This window comes from Pteropus medius, unplaced genomic scaffold (assembly GCF_902729225.1).
Source record: "Pteropus medius unplaced genomic scaffold, Ma_sr-lr_union100, whole genome shotgun sequence".
Taxonomy (NCBI): domain Eukaryota; kingdom Metazoa; phylum Chordata; class Mammalia; order Chiroptera; family Pteropodidae; genus Pteropus; species Pteropus medius.
The window spans coordinates 1,610,109-1,633,544 of record NW_024342475.1 but is presented as its reverse complement, the minus strand read 5'-3'; the positions used below and the strand labels follow the sequence as shown (position 1 = coordinate 1,633,544).

The following is a 23,436-nucleotide window of genomic DNA, read 5'->3' as shown; positions in this document are numbered from 1 at the left end:
TCCGGCGCGGGCCCGCGGCTTCCGGCGGGGGGCCGGGCGGCGGGCGGCGGTCCGGCGGCGGCGGGGCCCCGGGTGCGGGGGGGCGCCCAAGATGGCGGCGGGCGGCGCGGAGGGCGGCTCTGGCCCCGGCGCGGCCATGGGGGACTGCGCAGAGATCAAGTCGCAGTTCCGCACCCGCGAGGGCTTCTACAAGCTGCTCCCCGGCGACGGCGCCGCTCGCAGGTCGGGTCCTGCTTCCGCGCAGACCCCGGCGCCACCCCAGCCGCCGCAGCCGCCGCCCGGCCCGGCCTCCGCCTCCGGCCCCGGCGCCGCGGGCCCCGCGTCGTCCCCACCGCCCGCAGGCCCCGGGCCTGGGCCCGCGCTGCCCGCCGTGCGCCTCAGCCTCGTGCGCCTCGGGGAGCCGGACGGGGCCGGGGAGCCGCCCGCCACGCCCGCGGGTCTGGGGGCCGGAGGAGACCGTGTCTGCTTCAACTTGGGCCGCGAACTCTATTTCTACCCGGGCTGCTGTCGTCGCGGGAGCCAACGGGTGAGCAGCCTGCATCGTAGGGCCCTGGGTGCTGAGAGGATGGTGGTCCCTAGGTGATCCAGAAGTGGTAGGAGGGTCCCGGAATTATGTGGGGCCCTGCGATAGGCATCCTCAGCTGTGATGGCCATCCCAGGGGGACGGGTTCTTGGCGATAATGCAGGATTTCCAAAGATGCGGGGAGGCCCCCCGGGTGCTGGGCATCCTTGAGGTCATGTGAGATCCCCGCGTTACGCGTGCGGGTTCTGGGATGGTGAGGTTCTGGAGGTGATGGGGAATCGGAGGCGATGCGGCTCCTTCGGGTTCCGGGTGGCAGGCATTCTGCAGGTGATGGGGAATCCTGAGGTGATGCAGAAGCCAGGTGTATTGCAGTCTGGAGGTGTGTGTGGGGTGGGGGGGCAGTCTTGACTTTTGGGCAGCTGGAAGTCAGGATTCCAGAAGTAATGGGCTTAGAGGTAATAGGGATCCCAGAGAAAATTGGGGCTCTGGAGGTAATGAGCTGATGGGACATCTGGAGGTGATGAGAGCCCAGAGGGGACATCCTCAGGTGTGATGGGTGTCTCTACAGTGATGTAGGTGCCAGAGGGGATGTGACCCCTGCAGTTTATGGTGGTCCCCAGAAGTGATGGGGATCCTCAGAGCCCAGAGGGATGAAGGTACCTAAGTATGGGGGAACATGAGGTATAATGGGTCCCTGAACTCTGCTGGGGGTCATGAGATTTAGGGACTCCCTAGTAAAGGGAATCCTGAGATCTTGGGCTCCGGAGTCCTGGGGATTTGGGTGACCCTGCGTTTGGAGGGGGGCTTGGAGTATTGTGGTGCTAAGACCCAGGGGAGTGCTGAGGTTAACAGTGCAGGACTGGAAAGGAATCAGAGCTCAGGGACTCTGGGACCCTGAACCCTGATGCTGTGGGTGAGGGTGTCCCAGAAGTTGGGGGATCCAAGTTTGGGGAGGTGCTGTGGTCTTATGCCAGGGAGTGGGAGGAGGGGAATCCTTCCTGTCAGCTTTTTTCTCTACTCTGTCTGAGACGTGGGTCCCCCTTCCTGTCTGTGGTCACCTGCTCCCTCCCCACTCACCCATTCACCTGCCCACTTCCCCCAGGGATTTACCCTGCTTCCTCTTAGTGGTTTTACCCCAACCTCAGCACCCTCTTCCTTCCTCTCAGTGGTAGAAGCCACTAACTCCTTTTTTCCCACCACTCAAGTCGATTGACCTCAACAAGCCAATTGACAAGCGGATCTATAAGGGCACGCAGCCCACCTGCCATGACTTCAATCAGTTTACTGCTGCCACGGAGACCATCTCCTTGCTTGTGGGGTTCTCAGCCGGCCAGGTGCAATACCTGGACCTCATCAAGAAGGACACCAGCAAGCTATTCAATGAAGAGGTGATTGTGGGCCCCCAGGGTCCAGAATTACGCCCCCTCCCCATCCCCCCCATCACTGTTTGCCATGAGACTTCAGCCCTGGGGAGCAGCGTAGGCCTAAGAGGGGAAGGATGAGAGAGAGGAGGCGGGTGGACTGACAGCTAGATGAGATGGGCGACAGACAGCAGCTAGGGCGAAAGCAGCTAATGATGACACCGGCCCCTCCTATGCCCAGGCCCTGTGCTGTGTTAGCTGTATGCTGAACACTTTACTCCTGGAGTTTTCATCAACCAATGGGTTAGAGATTGTGGTGCCCATTTTGCAGACTAGAGAATGGAGGCTAGTCACTGGTTGGGACTGGTTTGAAGCCAGAGCCCCTGCTCTTCAGATTCTGGGCCCTGTGGGCATTGGATTCATATCCTTGCTGCACCATTTACTCACTGTGTAGCTTTGAGAAAGTGACGGTTCCTGTCTGAGCCTCAGTTTCCCTCCTTTGCAGAATGAGATTCTCACTCCTACCTCACAGGACTGTTGTTGTAAAATCATGCGTGGATGTTGCTCAGTCCTGGGTGGACTTGGCACAAGAGAAAATGCTGGCGAGTGGTCTTATCCGTGGGCACGAACTATTCTCGTCCTGTGTCTCTGTGTTCAGAGGAGGTGTTCCATCTATACGGAATGCATGAATGGCAGGAGTGAGTGGAACAGCGAACGGATTAAAAATGCACTAGCTCATCCATTCACAGAATATTTATTGAGCATTAGTCCTGTGCCAGGCGTGTTCCCAGCACTGGGGATGTCTCATCTCAGTGAACAGAACAGGACCTGCCTTTGTGGCGCTTTCATCTAGCTGGGGAGACAGTTATCAAATAAGAGAAGAACACTGCGTGTCGGAAGGTGCTGATTGCTGCAGAGACAATGCAGCGGCGGGGGGGGGAGAGGGCTCGTGAGGTATAAACAGGGTGGTTAGGAGGGGCCTCCCTGGGAGATGACATTGAAATGAAGACCCGAGGGGGCAAGAAGAGTTATGGGGAAAGGACATTCTGAGAAGAGGGGACAGCTAGGACAAAGGCCCCAAAGCAGGACATGTGGCCAGAGCAGTTGTTGAGGGAGAGGGTGGTAGGTGAGTTCTGAGAAATCACGGGAGGGGCCAGGTCACAGAGGGCCGGCCTGGGTTCCTCCGAGCCATAGAACAGGGAAATAGGGAAATGGCTTGATTTTTTTTTTTTTTTTTTCCCATTCTCTCAAGAACAAGAAGCAACTTAGATACCTGGGGAAGAAGTTGCATAGTGGCTGCCTGAGGACATTAGGGCTGAAGTCACGGTCAAACCCCTAGGGGGAGGATGCCAAGTGCTGATTCAGATTTTAACAGCAGCTCTGGCAGCTGTGTAGGGCTGGGGTCCCCAACCCGCCCCCCCCATCCATGGACTGGTAGTGGTCCTTGGCCTGTTAGGAACCGGGCCGCACAGCAGGAGGTGAGCGGCAGTGAGCAAACGAAGCTTCATCTGTGTCTGCAGCCGCTCCCCAGCGCCAGCATCACCGCCTCAGCTCCGCCTCAGATCATCGGGCATTAGATTCTCATAGGAGCTCTGGTCCCTGGTGCCAAAAAAGGTTGGGGACCGCTGGTTTGGGGAATAGACATGGGCAGTGGTAGCCTGGTGGCCATTTAAGCCATTGGAGGGTTGATGGCGGCTGGGGCCAGGGTGATCGGGTCAGGCGGGGCGTGAGCAGAAGTCGGGTTCTGCGTATTAGTGAAGAACTGGGGGTGAGTTGTGAGGAGAAAAGGAGCAAAGATGAGCAGTGGGAGGATGGGCTTGTCACTCATGTGTCCAGGAAGTACCTTCCGGGGGCCTCCCGTGTTCACAGCTCTGTGGCCTGGGGCTGGGGCAGGATGCCACACAGACAGAGATCCCTTTCTTGGAGAAGCTGCTGTTCTGTGAATCAGTTTGTTGCCTTGAACATGATGTGGTAAAGGCAGAGGGAGGCATTAGGTAGAGGACAGTTCTCTGGACGGCAGGACTGACCCCAGGATGAGACATCGAAGCTCTGTGGCACTCCCGTGGCCACCTACCAGGGAGCCCCTCTCCCCTGCGTTCCCATGACCAGCAGTTTCCCTGCAGTGGGAGCCCCTCTACTGGGAGGCGTGGGCTGTGTCCCCTGGCCTCCTGGGAGCTAGGTCGGGGAGCAGGCCTGCCCGGCCCGACTGCCTCCCCCCAACCCCCGCCGTCTCCCCTGGCAGCGGCTGATCGACAAGACCAAGGTGACATATCTGAAATGGCTGCCCGAGTCGGAAAGCCTATTTCTGGCATCACACGCCAGCGGCCACCTGTACCTGTACAACGTCAGCCACCCCTGCGCCTCCGCGCCGCCGCAGTACAGCCTGCTGAAGCAGGGCGAGGGCTTCGCCGTCTACGCCGCCAAGAGCAAGGCGCCTCGCAACCCGCTGGCCAAGTGGGCGGTGGGCGAGGGGCCCCTCAACGAGTTCGCCTTCTCGCCCGACGGCCGGCACCTGGCCTGCGTCAGCCAGGACGGCTGCCTGCGCGTCTTCCACTTCGACTCCATGCTCCTGCGCGGGCTCATGAAAAGCTACTTTGGGGGCCTGCTCTGCGTGTGCTGGAGCCCCGACGGGCGCTACGTCGTCACGGGTGGCGAAGATGACCTGGTCACCGTGTGGTCTTTCACCGAGGGCCGTGTGGTGGCCCGCGGCCATGGCCACAAGTCCTGGGTCAACGCTGTGGCCTTTGACCCTTACACGACGAGGGCCGAGGAGGCCGCGGCAGCCAGTGGTGACGGGGAGCGGAGCGGTGAGGAGGACGAGGAGGAGGAGCCCGAGGGCCCGGGCCCGGGCGGGGGAGTCCCCCTGTCCCCCATGCCGAAGGCCGGCTCCATCACCTACCGCTTCGGCTCAGCCGGCCAGGACACGCAGTTCTGCCTGTGGGACCTCACCGAAGACGTGCTTTACCCACACCCGCCCTTGGCCCGCACCCGCACTCTCCCGGGCACTCCCGGCGCCACGCCCCCTGCCGCCAGCAGCTCGCGGGGTGGCGAGCCGGGCCCCGGGCCTCTGCCCCGCTCGCTGTCCCGCTCTAACAGCCTCCCGCACCCGGCGGGCAGTGGCAAGGCTGGCGGCCCAGGCGCGGCGACCGAGCCGGGCACACCGTTCAGCATCGGCCGCTTTGCCACGCTCACGCTGCAGGAGCGGCGGGACCGGGGGGCAGAGAAGGAGCACAAGCGCTACCACAGCCTCGGCAACATCAGCCGGGGCGGCAGCGGGGGCGGCGGCAGCGGGGACAAGCCCAGTGGCCCCGTGCCCCGCAGCCGGCTGGACCCGGCCAAGGTGCTGGGCACGGCACTGTGCCCGCGCATCCACGAGGTGCCGCTGCTCGAGCCCCTGGTATGCAAGAAGATCGCCCAGGAGCGGCTGACGGTCCTCCTCTTCTTGGAGGACTGCATCATCACCGCCTGCCAGGAGGGCCTCATCTGCACGTGGGCCCGGCCGGGCAAGGTGGTGAGTCAGCCACACCGGCCGCCCCGGGACCCGGGAGGAGGCAGGTGTTGGCAGAGGGCTCTGTCACCGCCACAGCTTCTAGCCCCATGGGGGAAGGGGCAGCTGTGGAAACCTTAGTGTCTCAGAACAGACCCTCTTGGATCTCAGAGGGACAGGCTCTAGGACCCGTGGCGACAGGCCGCAGAGAGAGGGTTGGGCGAGAGAGAGAGCTGGGTGTGGTGGACACCACGGCCGGCTATCAGAACAGTCAGTGGGCTTCCAGGTCTTACTAGTTTCTTAAAGCTGGATCTGTACTTTTATGAGAAATGTGATTTTTAAATAGTGAATCTTTTTAGATAACTGTGGGTCAGGCTCTGTGGACAGCATTGAACCTTGGGCCTGGTGTCCAGCCTGGGTCTGGACTCTTGGGCTCTAAGTCCACTGCTGGAGGCACAGACTGGGATGCCAGTCTTGAGGTCCAGTCCTGCACTTCCTGTGTCCCTTAGGGCAAGTCCCCACCCCTCTCGGACCTCTGTCACCACTTAGGACAGGGAGGCCTGAAGATGGGTGGTGTGGGGGATGCACCCAGCTCCTGGGGTGGCCGCGGGGTTCAGGAAGGGCCTGGTAGGTGAAGCACAGGTCTGGCGCCTTGTAGCTTCGGAGCTGTGGGCTCAGTGGTCTGAGCTCCTTGGGGTCTGGGCTCGGGCATCCAGGATGCCGGGTCTGAGGGCCGCAGCCTGGTTCCTCGGAACCGTAGAACGTAGGGCTCAGTTTCAGAGCCTCCGAGGTGGGCCGCTGGGATCTGGGGAGTCTCGCAAGTCCTGAAGGAGACCCCTCTGTTCCCCTAGTTCCCAGACGAGGAGACCGAGGCCCAGACAGGGGAAGGAAGTTGGCCCAGGCCACCCAGCAAGTCAGTGGTAGAGGTAGGACTGGCCCTGAATTCTTTTCCCCAGAATCTCAGGACCCTCCTCAGTCAGAATGGGACCCCGGGTGCCCCCTCTCCTCCCCACCTCCATACCTGCCCCATGCTCTCTGCTCAGGATCACCCAGGGACTTTAATCATTGTGTACAAGTGCCGCCTGCTGGGCAGGGAAGCTGGCCCAGAGGCAAGTTCCCAGCCTAGAGCAGTGGCCCCTGTCGGGGGTGGTCTGGGGTGGACTGAACGGCAAGGCCAGGGTGGCAGCAGTCTGGGGACTCCCGGGCTGGCGGCAGCCTCAGGTTGCCTCTGACCCCTGGGTCTCCCCTCTCATCTTCCCCAGGGCATCCCGTCCCAACCAGGCAACTCCCCAAGCGGCACCGTGGTGTGAAGCCCTGGACGTTTGGAGCCCCACCCCGCCCCCTCAGCCAGAACCCTCCCCGCTGACCTCAGATCAACGTGTTAACAAGACTAACCATGATGGATGGACTGCTCTGGCCCCCCGCCATGCACAAATTTGGGGGGCTGAGGGTCCCCCAGACTGGCCGAGACCCTGGGGGGATATAGTGGCTCATGTGGCCTCAGCCTTGTCCCCACCCACTGCCAAGTACAATGACCCCTTCTCTGAAACAGTGTTAGCCTCATCCCTGTCCCCAGCATGTGACTGGTCATTCCAGGGGGAGAAGCTCCCCACCCACAAGAGCCTCAGCTCTACAGTGTGCCCCTGGTCTGTGGGCAGGGCAGGGGTGGCCCGCCCCTCTCTTGGTCCCACCTCCCTTGCTGTCGTTTGTGCTTTTGAAGAGTGTTAAGTTATGGAAGCCTCTAGGGGCCTCCCTGTCCCCAGCACCTTATTTATACTAAAGTTCCCTGTTTTCACAGCGTTTCTGTTCCCTTCTGCGGGGTGTGGAAGAGGGGCGTGTGCTTTCACTGCAGTGCTGGGTCATTCCACTTCTACCGGGGAGCAGCCAGGCCCTGCCTTCCCCCGCCCCACCCTGCCTCCTGCCCCCTTTATAATAGCGTGAAAGCCGGCAGGACGAGGGACGTGCTCGTGGCCCCGCCAGCCCTGAGGAGGGCCCCCGCTTCATAGTCCTCCGTGGGAGTTTTCAGAGTTGTTTGGAAAGGCCCCAACTTCAAATCTGACAAGACAGGGTCTGCTCAGATGGAGTCCCCCAGGCAGGCCCCAAGGCCCTGAGTGAGCGCCTTGACTGCAGGTCTGGGCCGCTTGCGGCCTCGGGCCTGGCTCGCAGGACCAGCCGGAGACCCGGTTTCCTCCGGGAGAACTCTCTGCCCTGGAAAGGACAACGAAATCCTTCCCAGCGGCGCCTGCTCCGCCCTCCACCCCCCGAAATGTTTCTGTTTCTAATCCCAGCCTGGGCAGGAACGTGGCTGTGGGCTAGGGGCCAAGGAGCTATTTTGGGGTCTCTTTTGCCTCCCCCTGGCTTTGGCCAGCAGGTCACCCCTGGTCTTGGCTCCTGAGGGCCTCACTTCCCAATTCTCTCACCACCCCTTCCCCACCTCCTGCCAAAAACAAGTCGGTGTAAAGCAGAGGGCCCGAAGGCTAAATTTAAACGTCCCAATGTCTGAATCCGGGGCTGAGTCACCCACAAAGCTGCACTGGCCTCCTGCCCCCTTCCCGGGCCTCACCCCTTTCTCCCCCAACTCCAGAGTTTGGGAGGGGTGTTGCCAGGTCACTCTGGACCTCGATTGGCCCCCTCTGAAAAATGGGAGGGCTCACCCTCAGCCTTTGTCACTTCTGTGCTCCACCTTTTCATGGGGGCAGTGTTCTAGAGTTGAGATTCTCCACCCCCCAATTGCACTGAAATGTTCTGGTTGGGGGGGCCTGGCTTGCCAGGGGTTAAGGCTGGGAGGCAGGAGGGGGCTGGCCAAGGGGTGGGGAGAAGGGGAGGAGGCCTTTGCAGCCAGCAGAGAAGTGGCCAGAGAGGCCCAGGGGACAACCAGGGACAGGCCGACATGCGGCCAGGGCCCTGTGGCCTGGACAGGGGCTGCCAGGCCCCGTGACAGGAGGACCCCGAGCCCCAGGCCCGGGGAGGGGGCCATGGTGCTGCCTGCCCAACATGTCAGCCGAGGTGCGGCTGAGGCGGCTCCAGCAGCTGGTGCTGGACCCCGGCTTCCTGGGGCTGGAGCCCCTGCTCGACCTTCTCCTGGGCGTCCACCAGGAGCTGGGCGCCTCCGACCTGGCCCAAGACAAGTACGTGGCCGACTTCTTGCAGTGGGGTGAGTGCCTGCCTGCATGGGCTCCCCCAGACTGGGAAGGGGTAGGGACAGGGTAGAGGCAGGAGACGGGGTTGGGTGCAGGGGTGGCTCTTGGGCAGGAGAGACATGGGGAGAGCTTTCTGCTCAGGGGCTCAGAGCTTGGGCTAGGGTCTTGGGGTTACCTGCTCCCTCCTCTGTGCCCCCCTGGCCGGGCAGAACGGGGTCAACAGAGGCCAGGGCAGCCATGACTCAGGACCGTGACTCGGGCGCCGCGGTAGGCTGGGCTGGGCACAGCCTCCCATGGTCCCCCTGTTTTCCCTTTCCCAAGTCTGGGCCTAGGGACATGCTAGGAGCCCCATCTCCTAGGACCCCACACACCCCAAACTGGGCCCCATGGCCCTCCACTCTGCTTTCCCAGAGCACAGTGGCTAGCAGAAGGGACAGGATGGAGCAGTTGCCAGGGGTGCGGCTGATGGGCAGGTGTTCGGCGCCAGCCTCTCCAGCTGCCTCAACAGGTGTCCAGGCGCTGGGAGGGCACAGTGACTCAGGCAAGCCCTGGGGGAGAACCAGCTCTGCAGATGGGCACCACCCAGCACCCCTCCACTCCCTGGATGGAGGAGCTCCCCCCGGCCCCAGGTTTGCCTTGGTCCCCCCTAGTCCTCCCGGGTCAGCCTTGAGCTCCCCTCCAGTTCCCCAGGTTCGTTAATTCTCCTAGTTCATGAGATCTAGCCTCCGGCTCTCCCACAAAGCCACTTCTTGCCAGGTCTTTCCCTGGAGACAGGTCCAGAGGGAAGATGCTTCAACCTCAGCCTCTCTCGTTGTCTGTCTTCACCCCGTCCTGGCCCAGGACTCAGGCTCACTAGGGTTTCTGTCTCTGTGACACCTGCCACTGTCCCTCCACTGGTCGGTCCCACAGTGGCTTGCTCTTGGCCCTAGTGCTCTCTGTCCCTGAGTTTCCTCTCTCTGCTTTCTCCTGCTTTTTTTCTTGTATCCATCTCTTTGGGACCCAGGCCCTGATCCTCTCCCTCCACCTCCGTTTTACAGCTGGGAAGGTGGAGGCCAAGGGCCAGGCCACTCAGCCTCTGGAAGAACCTTCTCCCCCTTCCTCCCAGCCCTTAGGAGCTCTCTTGGTCTCCCTTTTGCAAACAATTGTTTGGTTGGCAGGGTAAACTGAGGCCTAAAGTGGGGGCAGGGTCTGGCTCTCCTGTGAGGAGCATTCCTTTTGTGGCCCGAGCAGCATCCTGCGGCCCCTCCCCTGCCGGCTGCCGCGCGGGGGAGGGGGCCTGGGTTCCCGCTGCCTTAAAAGGGCTCAGTGTCTTGGCTCTCTCCTCCCTCCCCCATCCTGGGCCCTGGCTGGTTCATCCCTACTGGCCCACTCTCCCCAAACCCTGTGGGGGGCCCCTCTCTCCCCTCCATGACTCCCCGTGTCTCCCCTCATTCCTACTCACCTATCCCTCTCTCCACCCTGCCCCGAGGTCCTGGCAGCCTCCACCCTCAGGTGATCCAGGCCTCCCTCTTCCCGTGGCCCTGAGTCTTCTGCTTCCACCCCTGGCTTCCCCATTCCCAAAATGCCCTGTTAAACATTCCTAGCCGTGGGGCCTTGGACAAATGACTTCACCTGTCTGCGCCTCGAGTCCCCATCTGTAAATAAGTCATAACAGAGTGCTGCTCCTGGAGTGGAGAAGACTGAAGACTTGAACCGGCCTGGAGCCCAGATGCTGGTCACTCCCATTTTGTCTTCCTTCCCGGGTCCTCCTGGCCCCATCCCCAAATCCAGTGTTTCCCAAAGTGTGGCCCAAGAGCCAGCTGCTTCTAAACCTAGAGGAACCACGTAAAACTGCATGTTCCAAGACAGACTGGAGAAGCCTGGAGTGGGCGGGCCTTGGGCCCTTTGGGCAGCACCCAACGGCCGTGGGTCCCGAAGCCCAGGGAGCTGTCAGAACTGGGCCTGTTTTCCCTGTTTTTCAGGGCCTCCCTTCTGCAAACTCCTCCCCCTCCACCCTGCTCCCAGAGAGCCCTGTGGCCCAGTGCCTTGTCCCAAAAAGGGGTTCCCAGGCACCCTACCTTTCTGTAGGGGGTCGGTTTTACATCCCTCAAACCTCACACTGTTGTATGTGGGGAAGCCCCTGGGAGGCAGACAGCCCTAAGGGGAGACTCAGAAGGGGAAATTGAGACTGAGGGACAGAGAGGGGGGGCTGAGGGACAGAGGGTGGGAATTCCTCCTCCTCTCCAATGTCAGTCCCAGTGACCCTCGGTTCCCATCACCCCCTCCCCGCCTCACAGCGGAGCCCATCGCGGCGAGGCTTAAGGAGGTCCGACTGCAGAGGGATGATTTCGAGATTCTGAAGGTGATCGGACGCGGGGCTTTCAGCGAGGTGAGGCCTGAGCCGTGACGGTTGCTCCGCGGGGCGGGCCAGAGGAGTTTGCGGCGGGGCCTTAGAAGTTGATGAATGAGTTTAGAACCTAAGACCAGCAGAGGATGGGGGTGGAGCTTGAGGTCAGTGGGCGTGGCGAGATGGGTGGGCGTGGTTTGGGTGGCTGCCATACCCCATGTTGCTCCGCCACCTCCTCCTCTGTCACCCCGTTTGTACCTTCAGGTAGCAGTGGTGAAGATGAGGCAGACGGGCCAGGTGTACGCCATGAAGATCATGAATAAGTGGGACATGCTGAAGAGAGGCGAGGTGAGGCGCAGGGCTGGATGTGCAGGACGCTAAGGACCCTCCCCCAAGTTCCCCCCACCGCTCAGCTCTTCTGGGTGCCTGGCAGGTGTCGTGCTTCCGTGAAGAGAGGGACGTGCTGGTGAATGGAGACCGGCGCTGGATCACGCAGCTGCACTTTGCCTTCCAGGATGAGAACTACCTGGTGAGCCCCAGGCCGGGTGACTAGAGAGACAGATACCCACCCCCGAGGCTGTCAGTTAACGAGGCGGGCAGGGAGAGGAAGTTCTAGGGTGGAGGAGCTGTCGTGAAGTGCCTGTGGGAGTCTGTGTGTGGTAGGATCGGGCTTCCCTTCCTGGGTGGGCGATGTCCCTTACTGCGCTTCTCCGGGGCTAACTCTGGAGGGCTCCGTAAAGCCGCCGTCAGGGGCGCTATACCTGGAATGGGAAAGCTCTGTAGAGTCTGTGTGGGGGCCACTGGGCAGAGAGTATCTGGACCGTATCCTCTGGGTATTGGGAGGGCTCTGGGTCTTTTTTCCCCGTGTGTGTGTGTGTGTGTGTGTCTCTGCTCAGTGACATCCTGGAAGAATGTTTTTTAGGGAGGGTGAGTATCTCCAATTTGGCCTAGGAGATCTCTGGAGCTCTCTTGGGGCTCTGGCTGTGGGGTCATCTCTGGGAGTCTTTATCCCGGGCTACCAGCAATAGGCATCTAGGGGGTCTACCGACCCCCCCATGACACGCCCCCTCCCAGTACCTGGTCATGGAGTACTACGTGGGCGGGGACCTGCTGACTCTGCTGAGCAAGTTTGGGGAACGGATCCCGGCCGAGATGGCACGCTTCTACCTGGCTGAGATTGTCATGGCCATAGACTCGGTGCACCAACTGGGCTATGTGCACAGGTGGGCACTGCGGGGCCTGAAGGGCGGGGTCTGAGGGCGGGGCCTGGAGGGGATAGCAAAAATTGGACTCCAGAAGGGTACCTTGAAGGATGGAGCTCAGAGGCGGCGAGGCCTGGAGAGGGACCTCGCTGGTCGGGTCCTTCTGGAGACTGGGCTGAGGAGTGGGGTGCAGAACTGTAGAATCCCCTAAGGGACGGGACCCAAGGAGGTGAGGCCTGAGGGCAGGGCCTGGAGGCTTGGGAATTGGAGAGGCTGGTCCCTAAGGGTGGGGCCCGAGGAGGTGCCGCCTAGAGGGGCGGAGCCTTTGAGATGGTGGGAGGGAGGCTGACATACCCCCTTCCCTCCCTTCATCCCTTTGCTCAGGGACATCAAACCGGACAACATCCTGCTGGACCGCTGTGGCCACATCCGCTTGGCTGACTTCGGCTCCTGCCTGAAGTTGAGGGCGGATGGAACGGTGAGCGGTGCACCCGTCTGCTGCGGGCCACCAATGAGGGGTAGGGTTAGGTGCGGGACCAGAGGTTCAGAGTGCGGAGGCCAGCTGAGACCTGCGGGCAGAGCTAGTATGGAGGCAGGACTGGATTTGGAGAAGAGAAGGAGGCGATTCAGGCTCAAGCGTGCCAGCCTCAGGGTTAGAACAGGCAGGGGCAGGGAACTAAGTGCGAGGGGCGTGGCTCAGATGGGGGGCGGAGCCAGGGCCCGGAGGGGCAGGGCTGAGCCCGGTTCTGCTTGCTTTGCCTCAGGTGCGGTCTCTGGTGGCTGTGGGCACCCCGGACTACTTGTCCCCAGAGATCCTGCAGGCCGTGGGCGGCGGGCCGGGGACGGGCAGCTACGGGCCCGAATGTGACTGGTGGGCGCTGGGCGTGTTTGCCTATGAAATGTTCTACGGGCAGACGCCCTTCTACGCTGACTCCACTGCCGAGACCTACGGCAAGATCGTGCACTACAACGTAAGCAGGGCCCGGGAGCCCCTGATCGCGCTGCACCTGCTCCCAGACTGACTTGCCGCTTTTCCTTCCCCTCCGAGCAGGAGCACCTGTCTCTACCGCTGGGTGATGCAGGGGTCCCTGAGGAGGCTCGCGACCTCATCCAGCGGCTGCTGTGTCCTCCGGAGACACGGCTGGGCCAGAACGGAGCAGGAGATTTCCAGAAGCATCCTTTCTTCTTTGGCCTAGACTGGGATGGTCTCCGAGACAGCGTGCCTCCTTTTACGCCAGATTTTGAAGGTGCCACTGACACGTGCAACTTCGACGTGGTGGAGGATGGGCTCACTGCCATGGTGAGCGGGGGCGGGGTAGGTACCTGTGACCCCTGCCCCTCCCCCCGCACCCTTCCATAAAGTTGGGGTTAGAAGAGTGCCGACCTCCTGCGATCCTAAAATCATTTCTTTCCCAGAGCACCTCCTCTATGCCGACCCAGTGCTGGGAACCCAACCGTGACCTAGACTCACAGTCCAGTGGGGGCCACTGACTTGACCACAGACAGTGACACTCCAGAGAGATCAGGGCCGAGATGGGGGAGTGCAGGGAGTGCACACTGACCCAGCGTGGAAGGTCCTGGAGGGCTTCCTGGAAGAGGGGGCTGTCTGAGCTCAGACCTTGAAGGATGAGAGGCGAGAGGAAGGAAAGCACCATAGAGGACTCTCCCTTCCTTAGGGCATCTCTTTTCCAGCTGCTACACAAACTATCCCAAAGTGCTTGGTCAGCCAGGGAGCCCTGGACCTGGCCACTGCTGGGGACACACGCAAACCAAGTCCGCTCTGGTTCCTCATCCACTTACAGTATGGAGAAGTACAAGTCAGAGTGGGGTTTAGGGGGACATTTAAGCCAAGACAGAAGGGGTGATGGGCCAGCCCTGACAACCGGTGGTCACCTCATGTCTGTGCTTCTCTTGTATAGGAGACGCTGTCAGACATGCGGGAAGGCGTGCCGCTGGGGGTCAACCTGCCTTTCGTGGGCTACTCCTACTCCTGCATGGCCCTCAGGTAAGAGCGACCGCTGTGCAGCCTGTGAGGAGCGGGCTCCAGAGGCCCCAGGAGGCCACTCCGAGTTACCACGTTCTGGCCATCGGCGCCCAGTAGAATTACAGGATCATTCTTAAAAGCTTATTGTCTTGGGACCAAGGACTCTTGAAGCCCAGAGTTGTAGGACCTTCAAATCTCAGAGCAAGAGTACTTTGAAATTTTAGATTCAATTGGAAAACCTCAGAGCCATAGATTCGGCCTTCCAAATCATCCAGCCTTCCACGTGTAAGTCTCTAGTACACAGTCACGGGACCTCAGAATCTTAGAAAATAAGAAGTCACAAACTCAATGAACCACTCACATAACCATAAAGCCTTTTAAAAACATGAATTCTACAAATAATACATTGCTCGTCAAAGTAAATTATCAAATATAAATGAGAAAGAGGAAGCTCAGCATCAGTGAGGGCCCCTGGCTGGGAGGACACGCTGTGCACAGTCTGTGTTGTTACCGGACACTGTACTGCGAACGCCATTTCTTACTGTGAATAAACTTCAACCTGCTCCTCACCCGCCCCGTATACTCTCCTTCCTGGGCAGCTCGGGACTCGCCCGTCCCCTCTGCTGGAATCCAGGCTGAACGCACAGCCACCGCAAGTCCAGGGTTATTAGGCCCCGGAGATGTAGTTCCCTGAGGGGATTGCTGGGTTGGAAGGGACATCCACTGTTACTGCCATTTCGTATTTGTAGGCAGGGTCTGTCCCCCTCCCCGAGCAGCTGGGTATGAGGGGGTCGTGCTGATGTCTAGAGGCACAGGCTTGGGATCCACACCGTCTTAAGACCATACCTTTGGAGATGGCCAGAGCTGGTCAGGGTCCCCCTCATTGGGTCCCCCTCACTGTCAGGAGGCTCTAAGGAGAGGGGTGTGCAAAGGTCACCTGGACAGGGAGGAGATAAGCGGACCCTAGAACATGGGTATCTGGACCCCAAGTTCCCGTGGAAGGTGCAGAGAGGGCAGGTCCCAGGGGCCTGATGCCATGCCAGGGACAGGCCTCTTCTTTTCCAAGAGGAGAACCTGTCACACCAACCTGGCAATTTGTTTCCTTCACTCTGCCCCCTCCCCCTCCTCAGACCATGGGGGCTTTGGGTCTGGCTGCCCCGTGCCCACAGGCCCTTCCCCCCATCCACTCCCTCTCCCCAGGGATGATGAGGTTCCGGGCCCCACGCCCATGGAACTGGAGGCCAAGCTGTTGCCTGAGCCACCTGTGCAAATGCCCAGCCTGGAGCCCATGGTGCCACCACTGGAAGAAACAGTGAGTTTTTGGAGGAAAGGGTCGGTCAGGGACGAATCCGAGAGGAAAGGGACATACTCCTAGGCTGACGTGTGCCATGGAGTACGAAGCGCTCTGGGAGCTTCCTCACAGAAAGACAGAACAGAGACAGCATGACTTCACATGAGAGGGTGCTGAGGGCGTGTGGAGGGGGCTCTCTAGGGAGGGGGCCCCGGAGAAGGAGGAGGACTGCCCGTAGGAAGACAAATACCCATGGGTTAGCAGAGAACCCTCAGGGCAAAGGCCCCGTGGCGGGGGACCACTGGCTTGTTCCTGATGGGGAAGGGAGGCAGTGAGGCTGAGGGCGGTGAACAGGGAGGGGAGGCTGCAGAGGCCGGCAGGAAACAAACCAAACAGGGCCTTTGGGGGCCGTCGGCTTTCTCTGGAGGGCACTGAGGAGCAGGAGTAATTTTGAGCAGGGTTGCGACATGGTCCAGTTGAGTTAGTGTTTTAGGCACAGCCCTTTGGTGCCTGTGTGGAAGGGATTAAGGCTGGAGACGGGGCAGGGGCTGGGTTAGGGAAGGAGGGGGCTTGGATCATTGCAGGAGCTGTTGGGAGTCCCCAGAGCTCTAAGAACTGGGGGGTAGAGGACAGAAGTTTTCCAGGCCTGAAACCTACGCACAAGTCTTGAGTGCTCCAGGAGCCACAGGCAGCAGTAAGCCGGATTCCCATATGTAGGCCGCAGTTCCGGCCGCCATGCCAGCGGAGGCGGGGGTGACCCTGCAGGAGCTCCAGGAGGCCCTGGAGGAGGAGGTGCTTACCAGGCAGAGCCTGAGCCAGGAGCTGGAGGCCATCCGCACCGCTAACCAGAACTTCGCCAGGTCTGGGTCCGGGCTCCGGGGCCTGTCGCTCCCTTTAGCAGCCCGTCTCTCCGTCCGCAAGGGCTCACGGTCCTTACCTTCCCGCAGCCAACTCTGCGAGGCCGAGGCCAGGAACCGCGACCTGGAGGCGCACGTCCGGCAGCTGCAAGAGCGGGTGGAGGGGCTGCAGGCCGAGGGGCTGCAGGCGGAGGCAGCGGCTGGTCAGTCTCTCGTTCGCCCCCTTTCCAGAGGGAGCTGGGGGAGGTCGGCCCGCGGGTGTGTGCAGACACCTGGGGGAGGGCCAGGGGCCCAGGCTGGGGCACGCCACGCCACCGCCCTCCTCCGTCACTCCACGCGCCCTACGCCTCTCTCTTCTCCTTCCAGCTGTCACGGGGGTCCCCAGTCCCCGGGCCGCGGATCCACCTTCCCATGTAAGACCCCTCTTTTTCCCCTGCGTCAAGCCTACTGCCCCATCTGCAGACCCCATCCCTGTCTCCCGGTCTAAGTTTAGGGTTCTCCCTACCCGTTCGGGGTTCCAGGCGGCAGACAGCTTCCATTCAAGCCCCACATCTACCAGATTTCCTCAGTTCGGGCCTCTTGCCAAATCCCGCCCGGGATCTCCCTCGATTCCCTGCCCAACCTCGGCTCCCCTCGCTATCTCTCGCCCCCGCCAAGGCGGCTGGGCGGGGCTGGGCTCGGATCGGGTCACCTGTCCCTTCTCTCTCCAGCTAGATGGCCCCCCGGCCGTGGCTCTGGGCCAGTGCCCACTGGTGGGGCCAAGCCCCATTCACCGCCGCCACCTGCTGCTCCCTGCCAGGGTACGTCCGGCTGCTCACACCCTCGCGTCAGCCACCGCGCCCGCGCCTCGCTCCACGCACCCCAAGCCGCTCGGCTTAGCTGTGCCTTTGCTCGGCTGGGCAGCCGCGGGGAGGGCGGGTGCTCGGGCAGCCAATCAACACAGGCTTCTAGGAAGAAGCCAATGATGAGTTCGGACAAGACTTTAGGCTTGAGAGCCGACCAACCACCGCTGCCCGCGCTGTCGGGGGCGCGAGGCGAGTGCGAGGATTTGTGAACCCACCTATGGGCGTAGGCAGGGCGAGTCCCAGAAGCCAATCAGGGGCCCGTGTCGCTGGCGCTGATCCACCCTCTCGCCCACAGGTCCCTAGGCTTGGCCTATCGGAGGCGCGTTCCCTGCTCCTGTTCTCCGTTGCACTGGCTGGTGCCGCCGCCCTGGGCTGCACTGGGTTGGTGGCCTGCGCAGGCCATCTCGCCCGGGTCTGGCGCCGCCCAGGAGCCGCCTTCGCCCCCTGAACCCTAGAAGCCCAGCCTGCCCTCCACTAGGGCCCTGCTGGAGGTTTGAGTGGCCTGGGTTTGGCCCAGAAACCACTTCCACCACCTCCCCATTCACACCACTAAACGCGGGTCTCCGCCCCAACTCCAGCCTTGTGATCCGGGCCCGCCCCCTGGCGGCCGGGGAGGGAGGAGCCGGGCCCGCGGCCGGAGCGCTGTTACTGCTGGGGGGAATCGCGGACCACTTCCCATCTGGCCTGGCCGAAGTCGCGACGCGGATGGGCAAACTACTATCTAGAGAAGGCAGCAGGGCCGGGTCTCGGCCTTCAGTTTTTCACCCTCCACGCACCCCCAGCCACATCGGCTCGAAACCCACAAATCCTTGTGCATGAGGCCCTGCTCTCCCGGAACGTTCTCTTCCCGCGGAGAACGTCTAGCGCGAGCCCTGCCCGCTCGGGAGCCGTTAGCTTTTGCTAGCCCCGCTTTTTCGGGGCCTCCCGCGCCCTCCTCACGTACGCTACTCTCGGAGCCACAGCCAGCTCTGCCCGCCCCGGCGGTTTCGGTATTTATTGACCTATCCTCCGACCCGCTGACAGGCTCCCAGACCCCAGCACCCTACCCCACGTTTTGGATGCACTGAGACCCCGACATTCCTCGGTATTTATTGTCTCCCCCCACCTAGAACACCCACCCCCGACCCTCGCGAATAAAAGGCCCTCTCGTCTGCCCAAAGCTCTGACTCCGCGGTGTCCCTGATTGCGGGAAAGAGGTTGCTCAGTGGGCCAATTAGAAGGCGAGTGAAGGCGGCCAATGGCCTGGCGGGGAGCTAGCGGGAGGCGAAGCGGACGAATCAGGGGTGGGGGGTGGGGACTTGGGGGTGTGGCTCCAGCACCCGACCAATAGAAGAGGGCGAACGGGCCACCCAGAGGCACCGCCCCTTGTCTAGCTGTGGCCCTGCTGTGCCACCCGAGCACCGGGAAGAAGGGGGCTGGGCCAGCCGCGCCCCTGGCAATCCTCCTACCACTGCGCCTGCGCGGGCCACGCGCATCCGTTCCAGGGACTTACGCTCCAGAAAGTTGCTGCAAACTTTCTAACCCGTTTTCTCCGCCCCTTCTCCGCGCCAGGCCCGCCCCCCTGCGGAGCCGGGAATTCCGAGGGGCGGAGCGCAGGCCGAGATGGGGAGTGTGGGGGCCCTCGGAGGGCCCTGGAGACAGAGGCGTGCAGCTCAGTCTCGGGGCGGAGGTGGCTTCGCGCCCTTAGCCCTCCCGGACGGCCCGTTATCTTCTTCGTTGTCCCTGTGGGGAAACTGAGGCCCTGAGCCAGAGGCACACGCGGGGGGAGGCAAAAAGCGCGGCCTGAGGCGGAGGGAAAACAAAGGGAGAATCACGGACAGACGGGGAGGGGGACGGGCACAAACACAGACGCTGGGAGAGAGAGACCCTAGTGGGACGCTGGGCCTGGCATTGAGGGGGGGAAGACGCGGAATCGACAGGGGAGAAGATCGGAGGCGCGAAAGGGGCCGGAGAGGGGGGGACGGGCAGAGGAGAGGCTGGTGGGAAAGAAGCCCGAGGGAGGAGAAGGAGGGAGGAACTTCCCAAAGTTGCAAAACATGGCTACCTTGCCTGCGGAGCCGAGCGCGGGGCCGGCGGCTGGGGGGGAGGCGGTAGCGGTGGCGGCGACCGAAGAGGAGGAGGAGGAAGCGCGCCAGCTCCTGCAGACTTTGCAGGCGGCGGAGGGTGAGGCGGCGGCGGCGGCCGGGGCCGGGGCGGGCGAAGCGGCGGCGGGAGCGGAGGGCCCGGGGTCCCCGGGCGTCCCCGGGTCGCCTCCCGAGGCCGCTGCCGAGCCGCCCACGGGCCTCCGCTTCTCGCCAGAGCAGGTGGCGTGCGTCTGCGAGGCGCTGCTACAGGCGGGCCACGCCGGCCGCTTGAGCCGCTTCTTGGGCGCACTGCCCCCGGCCGAGCGCCTACGTGGCAGCGACCCGGTGCTGCGCGCTCGGGCCCTGGTGGCCTTCCAGCGGGGCGAGTACGCCGAGCTCTACCGGCTGCTCGAGAGTCGCCCCTTCCCCGCCGCCCACCACGCCTTCCTGCAGGACCTCTACCTGCGCGCGCGCTACCACGAGGCCGAACGGGCCCGCGGCCGCGCGCTGGGCGCAGTGGACAAGTACCGTCTGCGCAAGAAGTTTCCACTGCCCAAGACCATCTGGGACGGCGAGGAGACGGTCTACTGCTTCAAGGAGCGCTCCCGCGCCGCGCTCAAGGCCTGCTACCGCGGCAACCGCTACCCCACGCCGGACGAGAAGCGCCGCCTGGCCACTCTCACCGGCCTCTCGCTCACGCAGGTCAGCAACTGGTTCAAGAATCGGCGACAGCGCGACCGGACTGGGGGCGGTGGCGGCGCGCCCTGCAAGAGGTGAGGGGATCCGGGAGGCACAAGTCCCGCTGTCTCGGGGATGTGCTACCCACCAGCCCCCTTCTCCCGCACGCCCACTGCTGGAGCCAGGGCGCCGAGCTCCTCGGACGCCTCCTGCTCGCACCCTCGGGCGCCCGCCGCGCGCGGGGAATAGTGTGGATGGAACGGGCACACGCCCGGAGCCCCCTCCCCGGCATCGCTGCTCCTCTCGGAGAGGCTGGGAGACGTCTTCCCTTTGCTCCACTCAGGGCTCCATCCCAGGTCCCATCCGTGTTGGTAGCTAGACTGGGGGGAGGCAGAGAAAAAGAGGGGCTGCGGGAAAGGGGGTGGGGCCTGTGTCCACCCCACCCGAAGTCGCGGCTTCTCTCGGGCCCCTGAGCCGCACGCAGGTCCCTTCCCGGACCTTGGCTCTTCCTCACCCCCCCTCCGCACTCCCCTCAGGGCCCAAAACAGCGTGGTCCGTCGTCTGCCTTTGTTGTGAAACGTGAACCTTCCCCAGCTCCGGTTTCCCTGTAATCCAAGCCCTTCCCCTCCCACCCCGCACGTCGGCCTCTCACTCCCTTCTCTGACGCCCAGGGGGAGGCACTGGGAACTGAGCGGCCAGCCGCCTCCTCGCTCTCCAAAGCCACTGAGCTGCTTTCAGCCTGACCCAGGAGACTCGAGACAGCCTGGGTGCTCAGCTTCTGGGGCCCGAAGGCCAAAGGGGTGGGAGAAGAAGGCCTCCGCCCTGGAGATGCGGCCAGCCTAAGCTGGTGACATTCATCGTGCAGTGGTGTCAACGAAGGGCTTGCAGAGGCTCTGTCCTTGAAGTCCTTGGGTGGTCTCAGAGAGGTTTTGTAACCCCCAGGAAATGTCCCCAAGAGTTTGGGCTGGGGAAAGGTGGGGAGGCAGTGGTCAGCCTGTGCTCCTGCAGCTCTGCAGGAATCAGCTGGCCAGCATTTGGGGCCTCAACTCATAATTCTGTCTCTGGCCAGCGAGTCTGATGGGAACCCCACTACTGAGGACGAGTCCAGCCGCAGCCCCGAGGACCTGGAGAGAGGGGTGGCTCCAGTGGCCACGGAGGCCCCTGCCCAGGGCTCCATATTCCTGGCTGGGGCCGCCCCTCCTGCGCCATGCCCAGCCTCCTCCTCCATCCTGGTGAACGGGAGCTTCCTGGCTGCCAGCAGCTCGCCGGCCGTGCTCCTCAATGGGAGCCCGGTGATCATCAACAGCTTGGCCCTGGGGGAGGCCTCGGGCCTGGGCCCCCTGCTGCTCACAGGGGGCGGGGGCGCCCCCCCACCACAGCCCAGTGCTTTGGGGCCCAGCGAGGGCAAGACCTCCTTGGTCCTAGACCCTCAAACTGGGGAGGTTCGACTGGAGGAGGCTCAGCCTGAGGTCCCTGAGACCAAGGTGACCCAGGCGGCCGCCTCAGGGCCCACTGGGGAGGAGGTGCCGGGGCCTCTGCCCCAAGTGGTGCCGGGCCCCCCGCCGGCTGCCACCTTTCCTCTGGCCCCAGGTCCAGTGCCTTCTGTGGCTGCTCCACAAGTGGTGCCACTCTCCCCGCCCCCTGGGTACCCTGCCGGCCTGGGCCCTGCCTCGCCACTGTTGAACCTGCCCCAGGTGGTGCCCACCTCACAGGTGGTGACCCTGCCGCAGGCTGTGGGGCCGCTGCAGCTGTTGGCAGCCGGGCCAGGCAGCCCTGTGAAGGTGGCAGCTGCGGCGGGCCCCGCCAATGTGCACCTGATAAACTCCGGAGTGGGTGTGACTGCCCTGCAGCTGCCTTCAGCCACGGCCCCAGGTACCACTGCCTCCCTCTGGCCTGGGTGGGGGGTGGTCGTCTCAGGGAGGGAGGGTGCTGTCGGGCTTGGGGTGTGTGTGTGGGATGGGGCCAGGCTCATCCCTTGTATGTCCCAGAACCGTCCTGTGCCAGGTAGCGCGGAGGCTCAGAGCACCCAGACCTGGTCTCTCCCTGGAGGCCCTCAGTTTGCCTCCCACCGCAGGCCAGGCCGTTGAGCCTCCGTGCTGCGCCTGGCGGGGTTCCCCTCTCACCCTGTGCGGGGGGCTGGGGCCGTCTCCTCTCCCCACAGGAAACTTCCTCCTGGCCAATCCCGTGTCTGGCAGCCCCATCGTGACAGGTGTGGCCGTGCAGCAGGGCAAGATCATCCTCACCGCCACCTTCCCAACCAGCATGCTGGTGTCCCAGGTCCTGCCACCTGCCCCCAGCTTGGCCCTGCCCCTGAAGCCAGACCCGGCAGTCTCGGTGCCCGAAGGAGCCCTCCCGGTGGCCCCCAGCCCTGCTCTCCCGGAGGCCCACGGCCTAGGCACACTTTCTGCGCAGCAGCCTCCACAGCCACCCCCTGCTCCTGCCGCCACCGTCACCGCCAGCCTGCCCTTCTCCCCAGACTCCTCCAGCCTCCTGGCCGGCTTTCCAGCACCCCCGCCCGAGGGCCTCATGTTGTCAACCGCGACTGTGCCCATCTGGCCGGCGGGACTGGAACTGAGCACGGGCACAGAAGGGCTGCTAGAAGCGGAGAAGGGGCTGGGGACACAGCCCCCCCACACCGTGCTGAGGCTGCCGGACCCCGACCCCGAGGGGCTGCTCCTGGGGGCCACAGCCGGGGGGGAGGTTGAGGAGGGGCTGGAAGCTGAGGCCAAGGTTCTGACCCAGCTACAGTCGGTGCCGGTGGAAGAGCCCTTGGAACTGTGACCCCACCAGGCCTCGTCGCCTCTCCGGACATTGGTGCTCGAGATCCAGGACCGCCGGGAGTAGGGAACCTTTCAGAAACACGATGTCGCCATCTGAAGCCTCCACACACACTACGCCTGCCCCTCGGTCTGCCTAACCTCTCCGAACCCTGGGCGTGCCCGGGGCTCACCCCTGTCCGGGGGCCCTACCCTCCGGACGGGAAGCCGCCTGTTACAGCCCTCTCTTTGCTCTGCCCCCACATATATGGGGAGCCTGGGGGTCCTGACTCAGGGGCTCTGCCCCCCTCGACCTGGTACTAGCTGTGAGCTGAAAACCTGGCCAGATGGCTGGGTTTCCAACCCCCTGAGCCCTCCCCCCGCCACTCCCCAGGACACTATTAATAGCCCCACCGACATCCAGCTGTGCTCAGAAACGCTGGGAGTCAGGGTGGAGGACAGGTGGTCCCGTGCGTGGGGAATGACGGACCCTTCCTGCCGAAACGCAGCGCAGGTGTGGGGAGACCTGGGCAGGCTCTCCCGGGACTGCAGCCCTCGTCCTCACGTCCGGCCCCAGACCAAAGATCCCCTCACCTGCGGGGCAGCTCTGACCCCTGTGTCTCGTTTGTATCCTAAATCTTTATTTTTTTAGGACACGGTATGGCTCTGTTTCAATGAAAATAAAGTTAACAAACAACTCGAACCTGCAGGGCTGTCGGCTACCTCCTGAGCGACTTGCCCAAAGAAAAACCCCATGGAGCCCCACTTGAGATTCTGGCTTGGGGGTGACTGCTCCCCGCGGGAAGTGGGGGGCACTGCAGCCCCTGGGGCCCTGCGGCCTCAGATGCAGGGTGGAGGGAGCAGGGGCCCAGAGCGCCCTGCCTGGTCTGCCTTGCTGGTAACGAGGGTTCCACTTACTTTGT

General features: G+C 62.9%; 3 protein-coding genes and 1 long non-coding RNA gene across 12 annotated transcripts; 3 read left to right on the top strand and 1 right to left on the bottom strand.

Moving 5' to 3' along the window:
- On the top strand, window positions 1-7,171 carry DMWD (DM1 locus, WD repeat containing). 3 transcript variants are annotated; one of them, XM_039866247.1, is made up of 6 exons: window positions 393-526; window positions 1,092-1,179; window positions 1,729-1,911; window positions 4,127-5,395; window positions 6,223-6,297; window positions 6,634-7,166. In XM_039866247.1, the coding sequence occupies exons 2-6, from the start codon at window positions 1,174-1,176 to the stop codon at window positions 6,679-6,681; spliced, it is 1,581 nt and encodes a 526-aa protein (XP_039722181.1). In that variant the 5' UTR covers window positions 393-526; window positions 1,092-1,173; the 3' UTR covers window positions 6,682-7,166. The 3 variants fall into 3 exon arrangements, with proteins under 3 accessions (XP_039722178.1, XP_039722179.1, XP_039722181.1); XM_039866244.1 differs by lacking the exon at window positions 1,092-1,179 and having other exon boundaries at window positions 1-526; window positions 6,634-7,171; XM_039866245.1 differs by lacking the exons at window positions 1,092-1,179; window positions 6,223-6,297 and having other exon boundaries at window positions 53-526.
- Window positions 7,172-7,288: 117 nt separating this feature from the next.
- DMPK (DM1 protein kinase) lies at window positions 7,289-18,175 on the top strand. 7 transcript variants are annotated; one of them, XM_039866243.1, is made up of 16 exons: window positions 7,289-8,525; window positions 10,270-10,326; window positions 10,786-10,879; window positions 11,102-11,185; window positions 11,271-11,366; window positions 11,912-12,060; window positions 12,424-12,517; window positions 12,804-13,010; window positions 13,091-13,354; window positions 13,959-14,044; window positions 15,224-15,335; window positions 16,032-16,174; window positions 16,262-16,374; window positions 16,538-16,584; window positions 16,882-16,971; window positions 17,312-18,175. In XM_039866243.1, the coding sequence occupies exons 1-16, from the start codon at window positions 7,867-7,869 to the stop codon at window positions 17,462-17,464; spliced, it is 2,448 nt and encodes an 815-aa protein (XP_039722177.1). In that variant the 5' UTR covers window positions 7,289-7,866; the 3' UTR covers window positions 17,465-18,175. The 7 variants fall into 7 exon arrangements, with proteins under 7 accessions (XP_039722177.1, XP_039722175.1, XP_039722176.1 ...); XM_039866241.1 differs by lacking the exon at window positions 10,270-10,326 and having other exon boundaries at window positions 10,788-10,879; window positions 13,091-13,339; window positions 16,886-16,971; XM_039866242.1 differs by lacking the exon at window positions 10,270-10,326 and having other exon boundaries at window positions 10,788-10,879; window positions 13,091-13,339.
- Window positions 14,386-16,541, bottom strand: LOC120605316 (uncharacterized). Its single transcript, XR_005653607.1, has 2 exons — window positions 16,252-16,541; window positions 14,386-16,094 (listed from the first exon to the last, which is right to left on the bottom strand). It is a non-coding gene; the product is annotated as an uncharacterized LOC120605316 (long non-coding RNA).
- Window positions 18,176-19,003: 828 nt separating the features above from the next.
- SIX5 (SIX homeobox 5) lies at window positions 19,004-23,216 on the top strand. Its single transcript, XM_039866235.1, has 3 exons — window positions 19,004-19,852; window positions 20,827-21,629; window positions 21,919-23,216. Exons 1-3 carry the CDS (start codon window positions 19,053-19,055, stop codon window positions 22,536-22,538), a joined length of 2,223 nt encoding a protein of 740 aa, XP_039722169.1. The 5' UTR covers window positions 19,004-19,052; the 3' UTR covers window positions 22,539-23,216.
- The last annotated feature ends 220 nt before the right edge of the window (window positions 23,217-23,436 follow it).

What these genes read in the sequence shown, in the direction of transcription:
- DMPK (XM_039866243.1), top strand. Translation starts at nt 7,867, where the DNA reads ATGTCTGAATCCGGGGCTGAGTCACCCACAAAGCTGCACTGGCCTCCT. An exon ending in ACATGCTGAAGAGAGGCGAG is followed by an intron (nt 11,186 to 11,270) that starts GTGAGGCGCAGG and finishes GGTGCCTGGCAG; the next exon opens with GTGTCGTGCTTCCGTGAAGA. An exon ending in GCTAACCAGAACTTCGCCAG is followed by an intron (nt 16,175 to 16,261) that starts GTCTGGGTCCGG and finishes ACCTTCCCGCAG; the next exon opens with CCAACTCTGCGAGGCCGAGG.
- SIX5 (XM_039866235.1), top strand. Translation starts at nt 19,053, where the DNA reads ATGGCTACCTTGCCTGCGGAGCCGAGCGCGGGGCCGGCGGCTGGGGGG. An exon ending in GGCGGCGCGCCCTGCAAGAG is followed by an intron (nt 19,853 to 20,826) that starts GTGAGGGGATCC and finishes GTCTCTGGCCAG; the next exon opens with CGAGTCTGATGGGAACCCCA. An exon ending in GCCTTCAGCCACGGCCCCAG is followed by an intron (nt 21,630 to 21,918) that starts GTACCACTGCCT and finishes CTCTCCCCACAG; the next exon opens with GAAACTTCCTCCTGGCCAAT.
- DMWD (XM_039866244.1), top strand. Translation starts at nt 92, where the DNA reads ATGGCGGCGGGCGGCGCGGAGGGCGGCTCTGGCCCCGGCGCGGCCATG. An exon ending in GGGCCCGGCCGGGCAAGGTG is followed by an intron (nt 5,396 to 6,222) that starts GTGAGTCAGCCA and finishes CTGTTCCCCTAG; the next exon opens with TTCCCAGACGAGGAGACCGA. An exon ending in CCAGCAAGTCAGTGGTAGAG is followed by an intron (nt 6,298 to 6,633) that starts GTAGGACTGGCC and finishes CATCTTCCCCAG; the next exon opens with GGCATCCCGTCCCAACCAGG.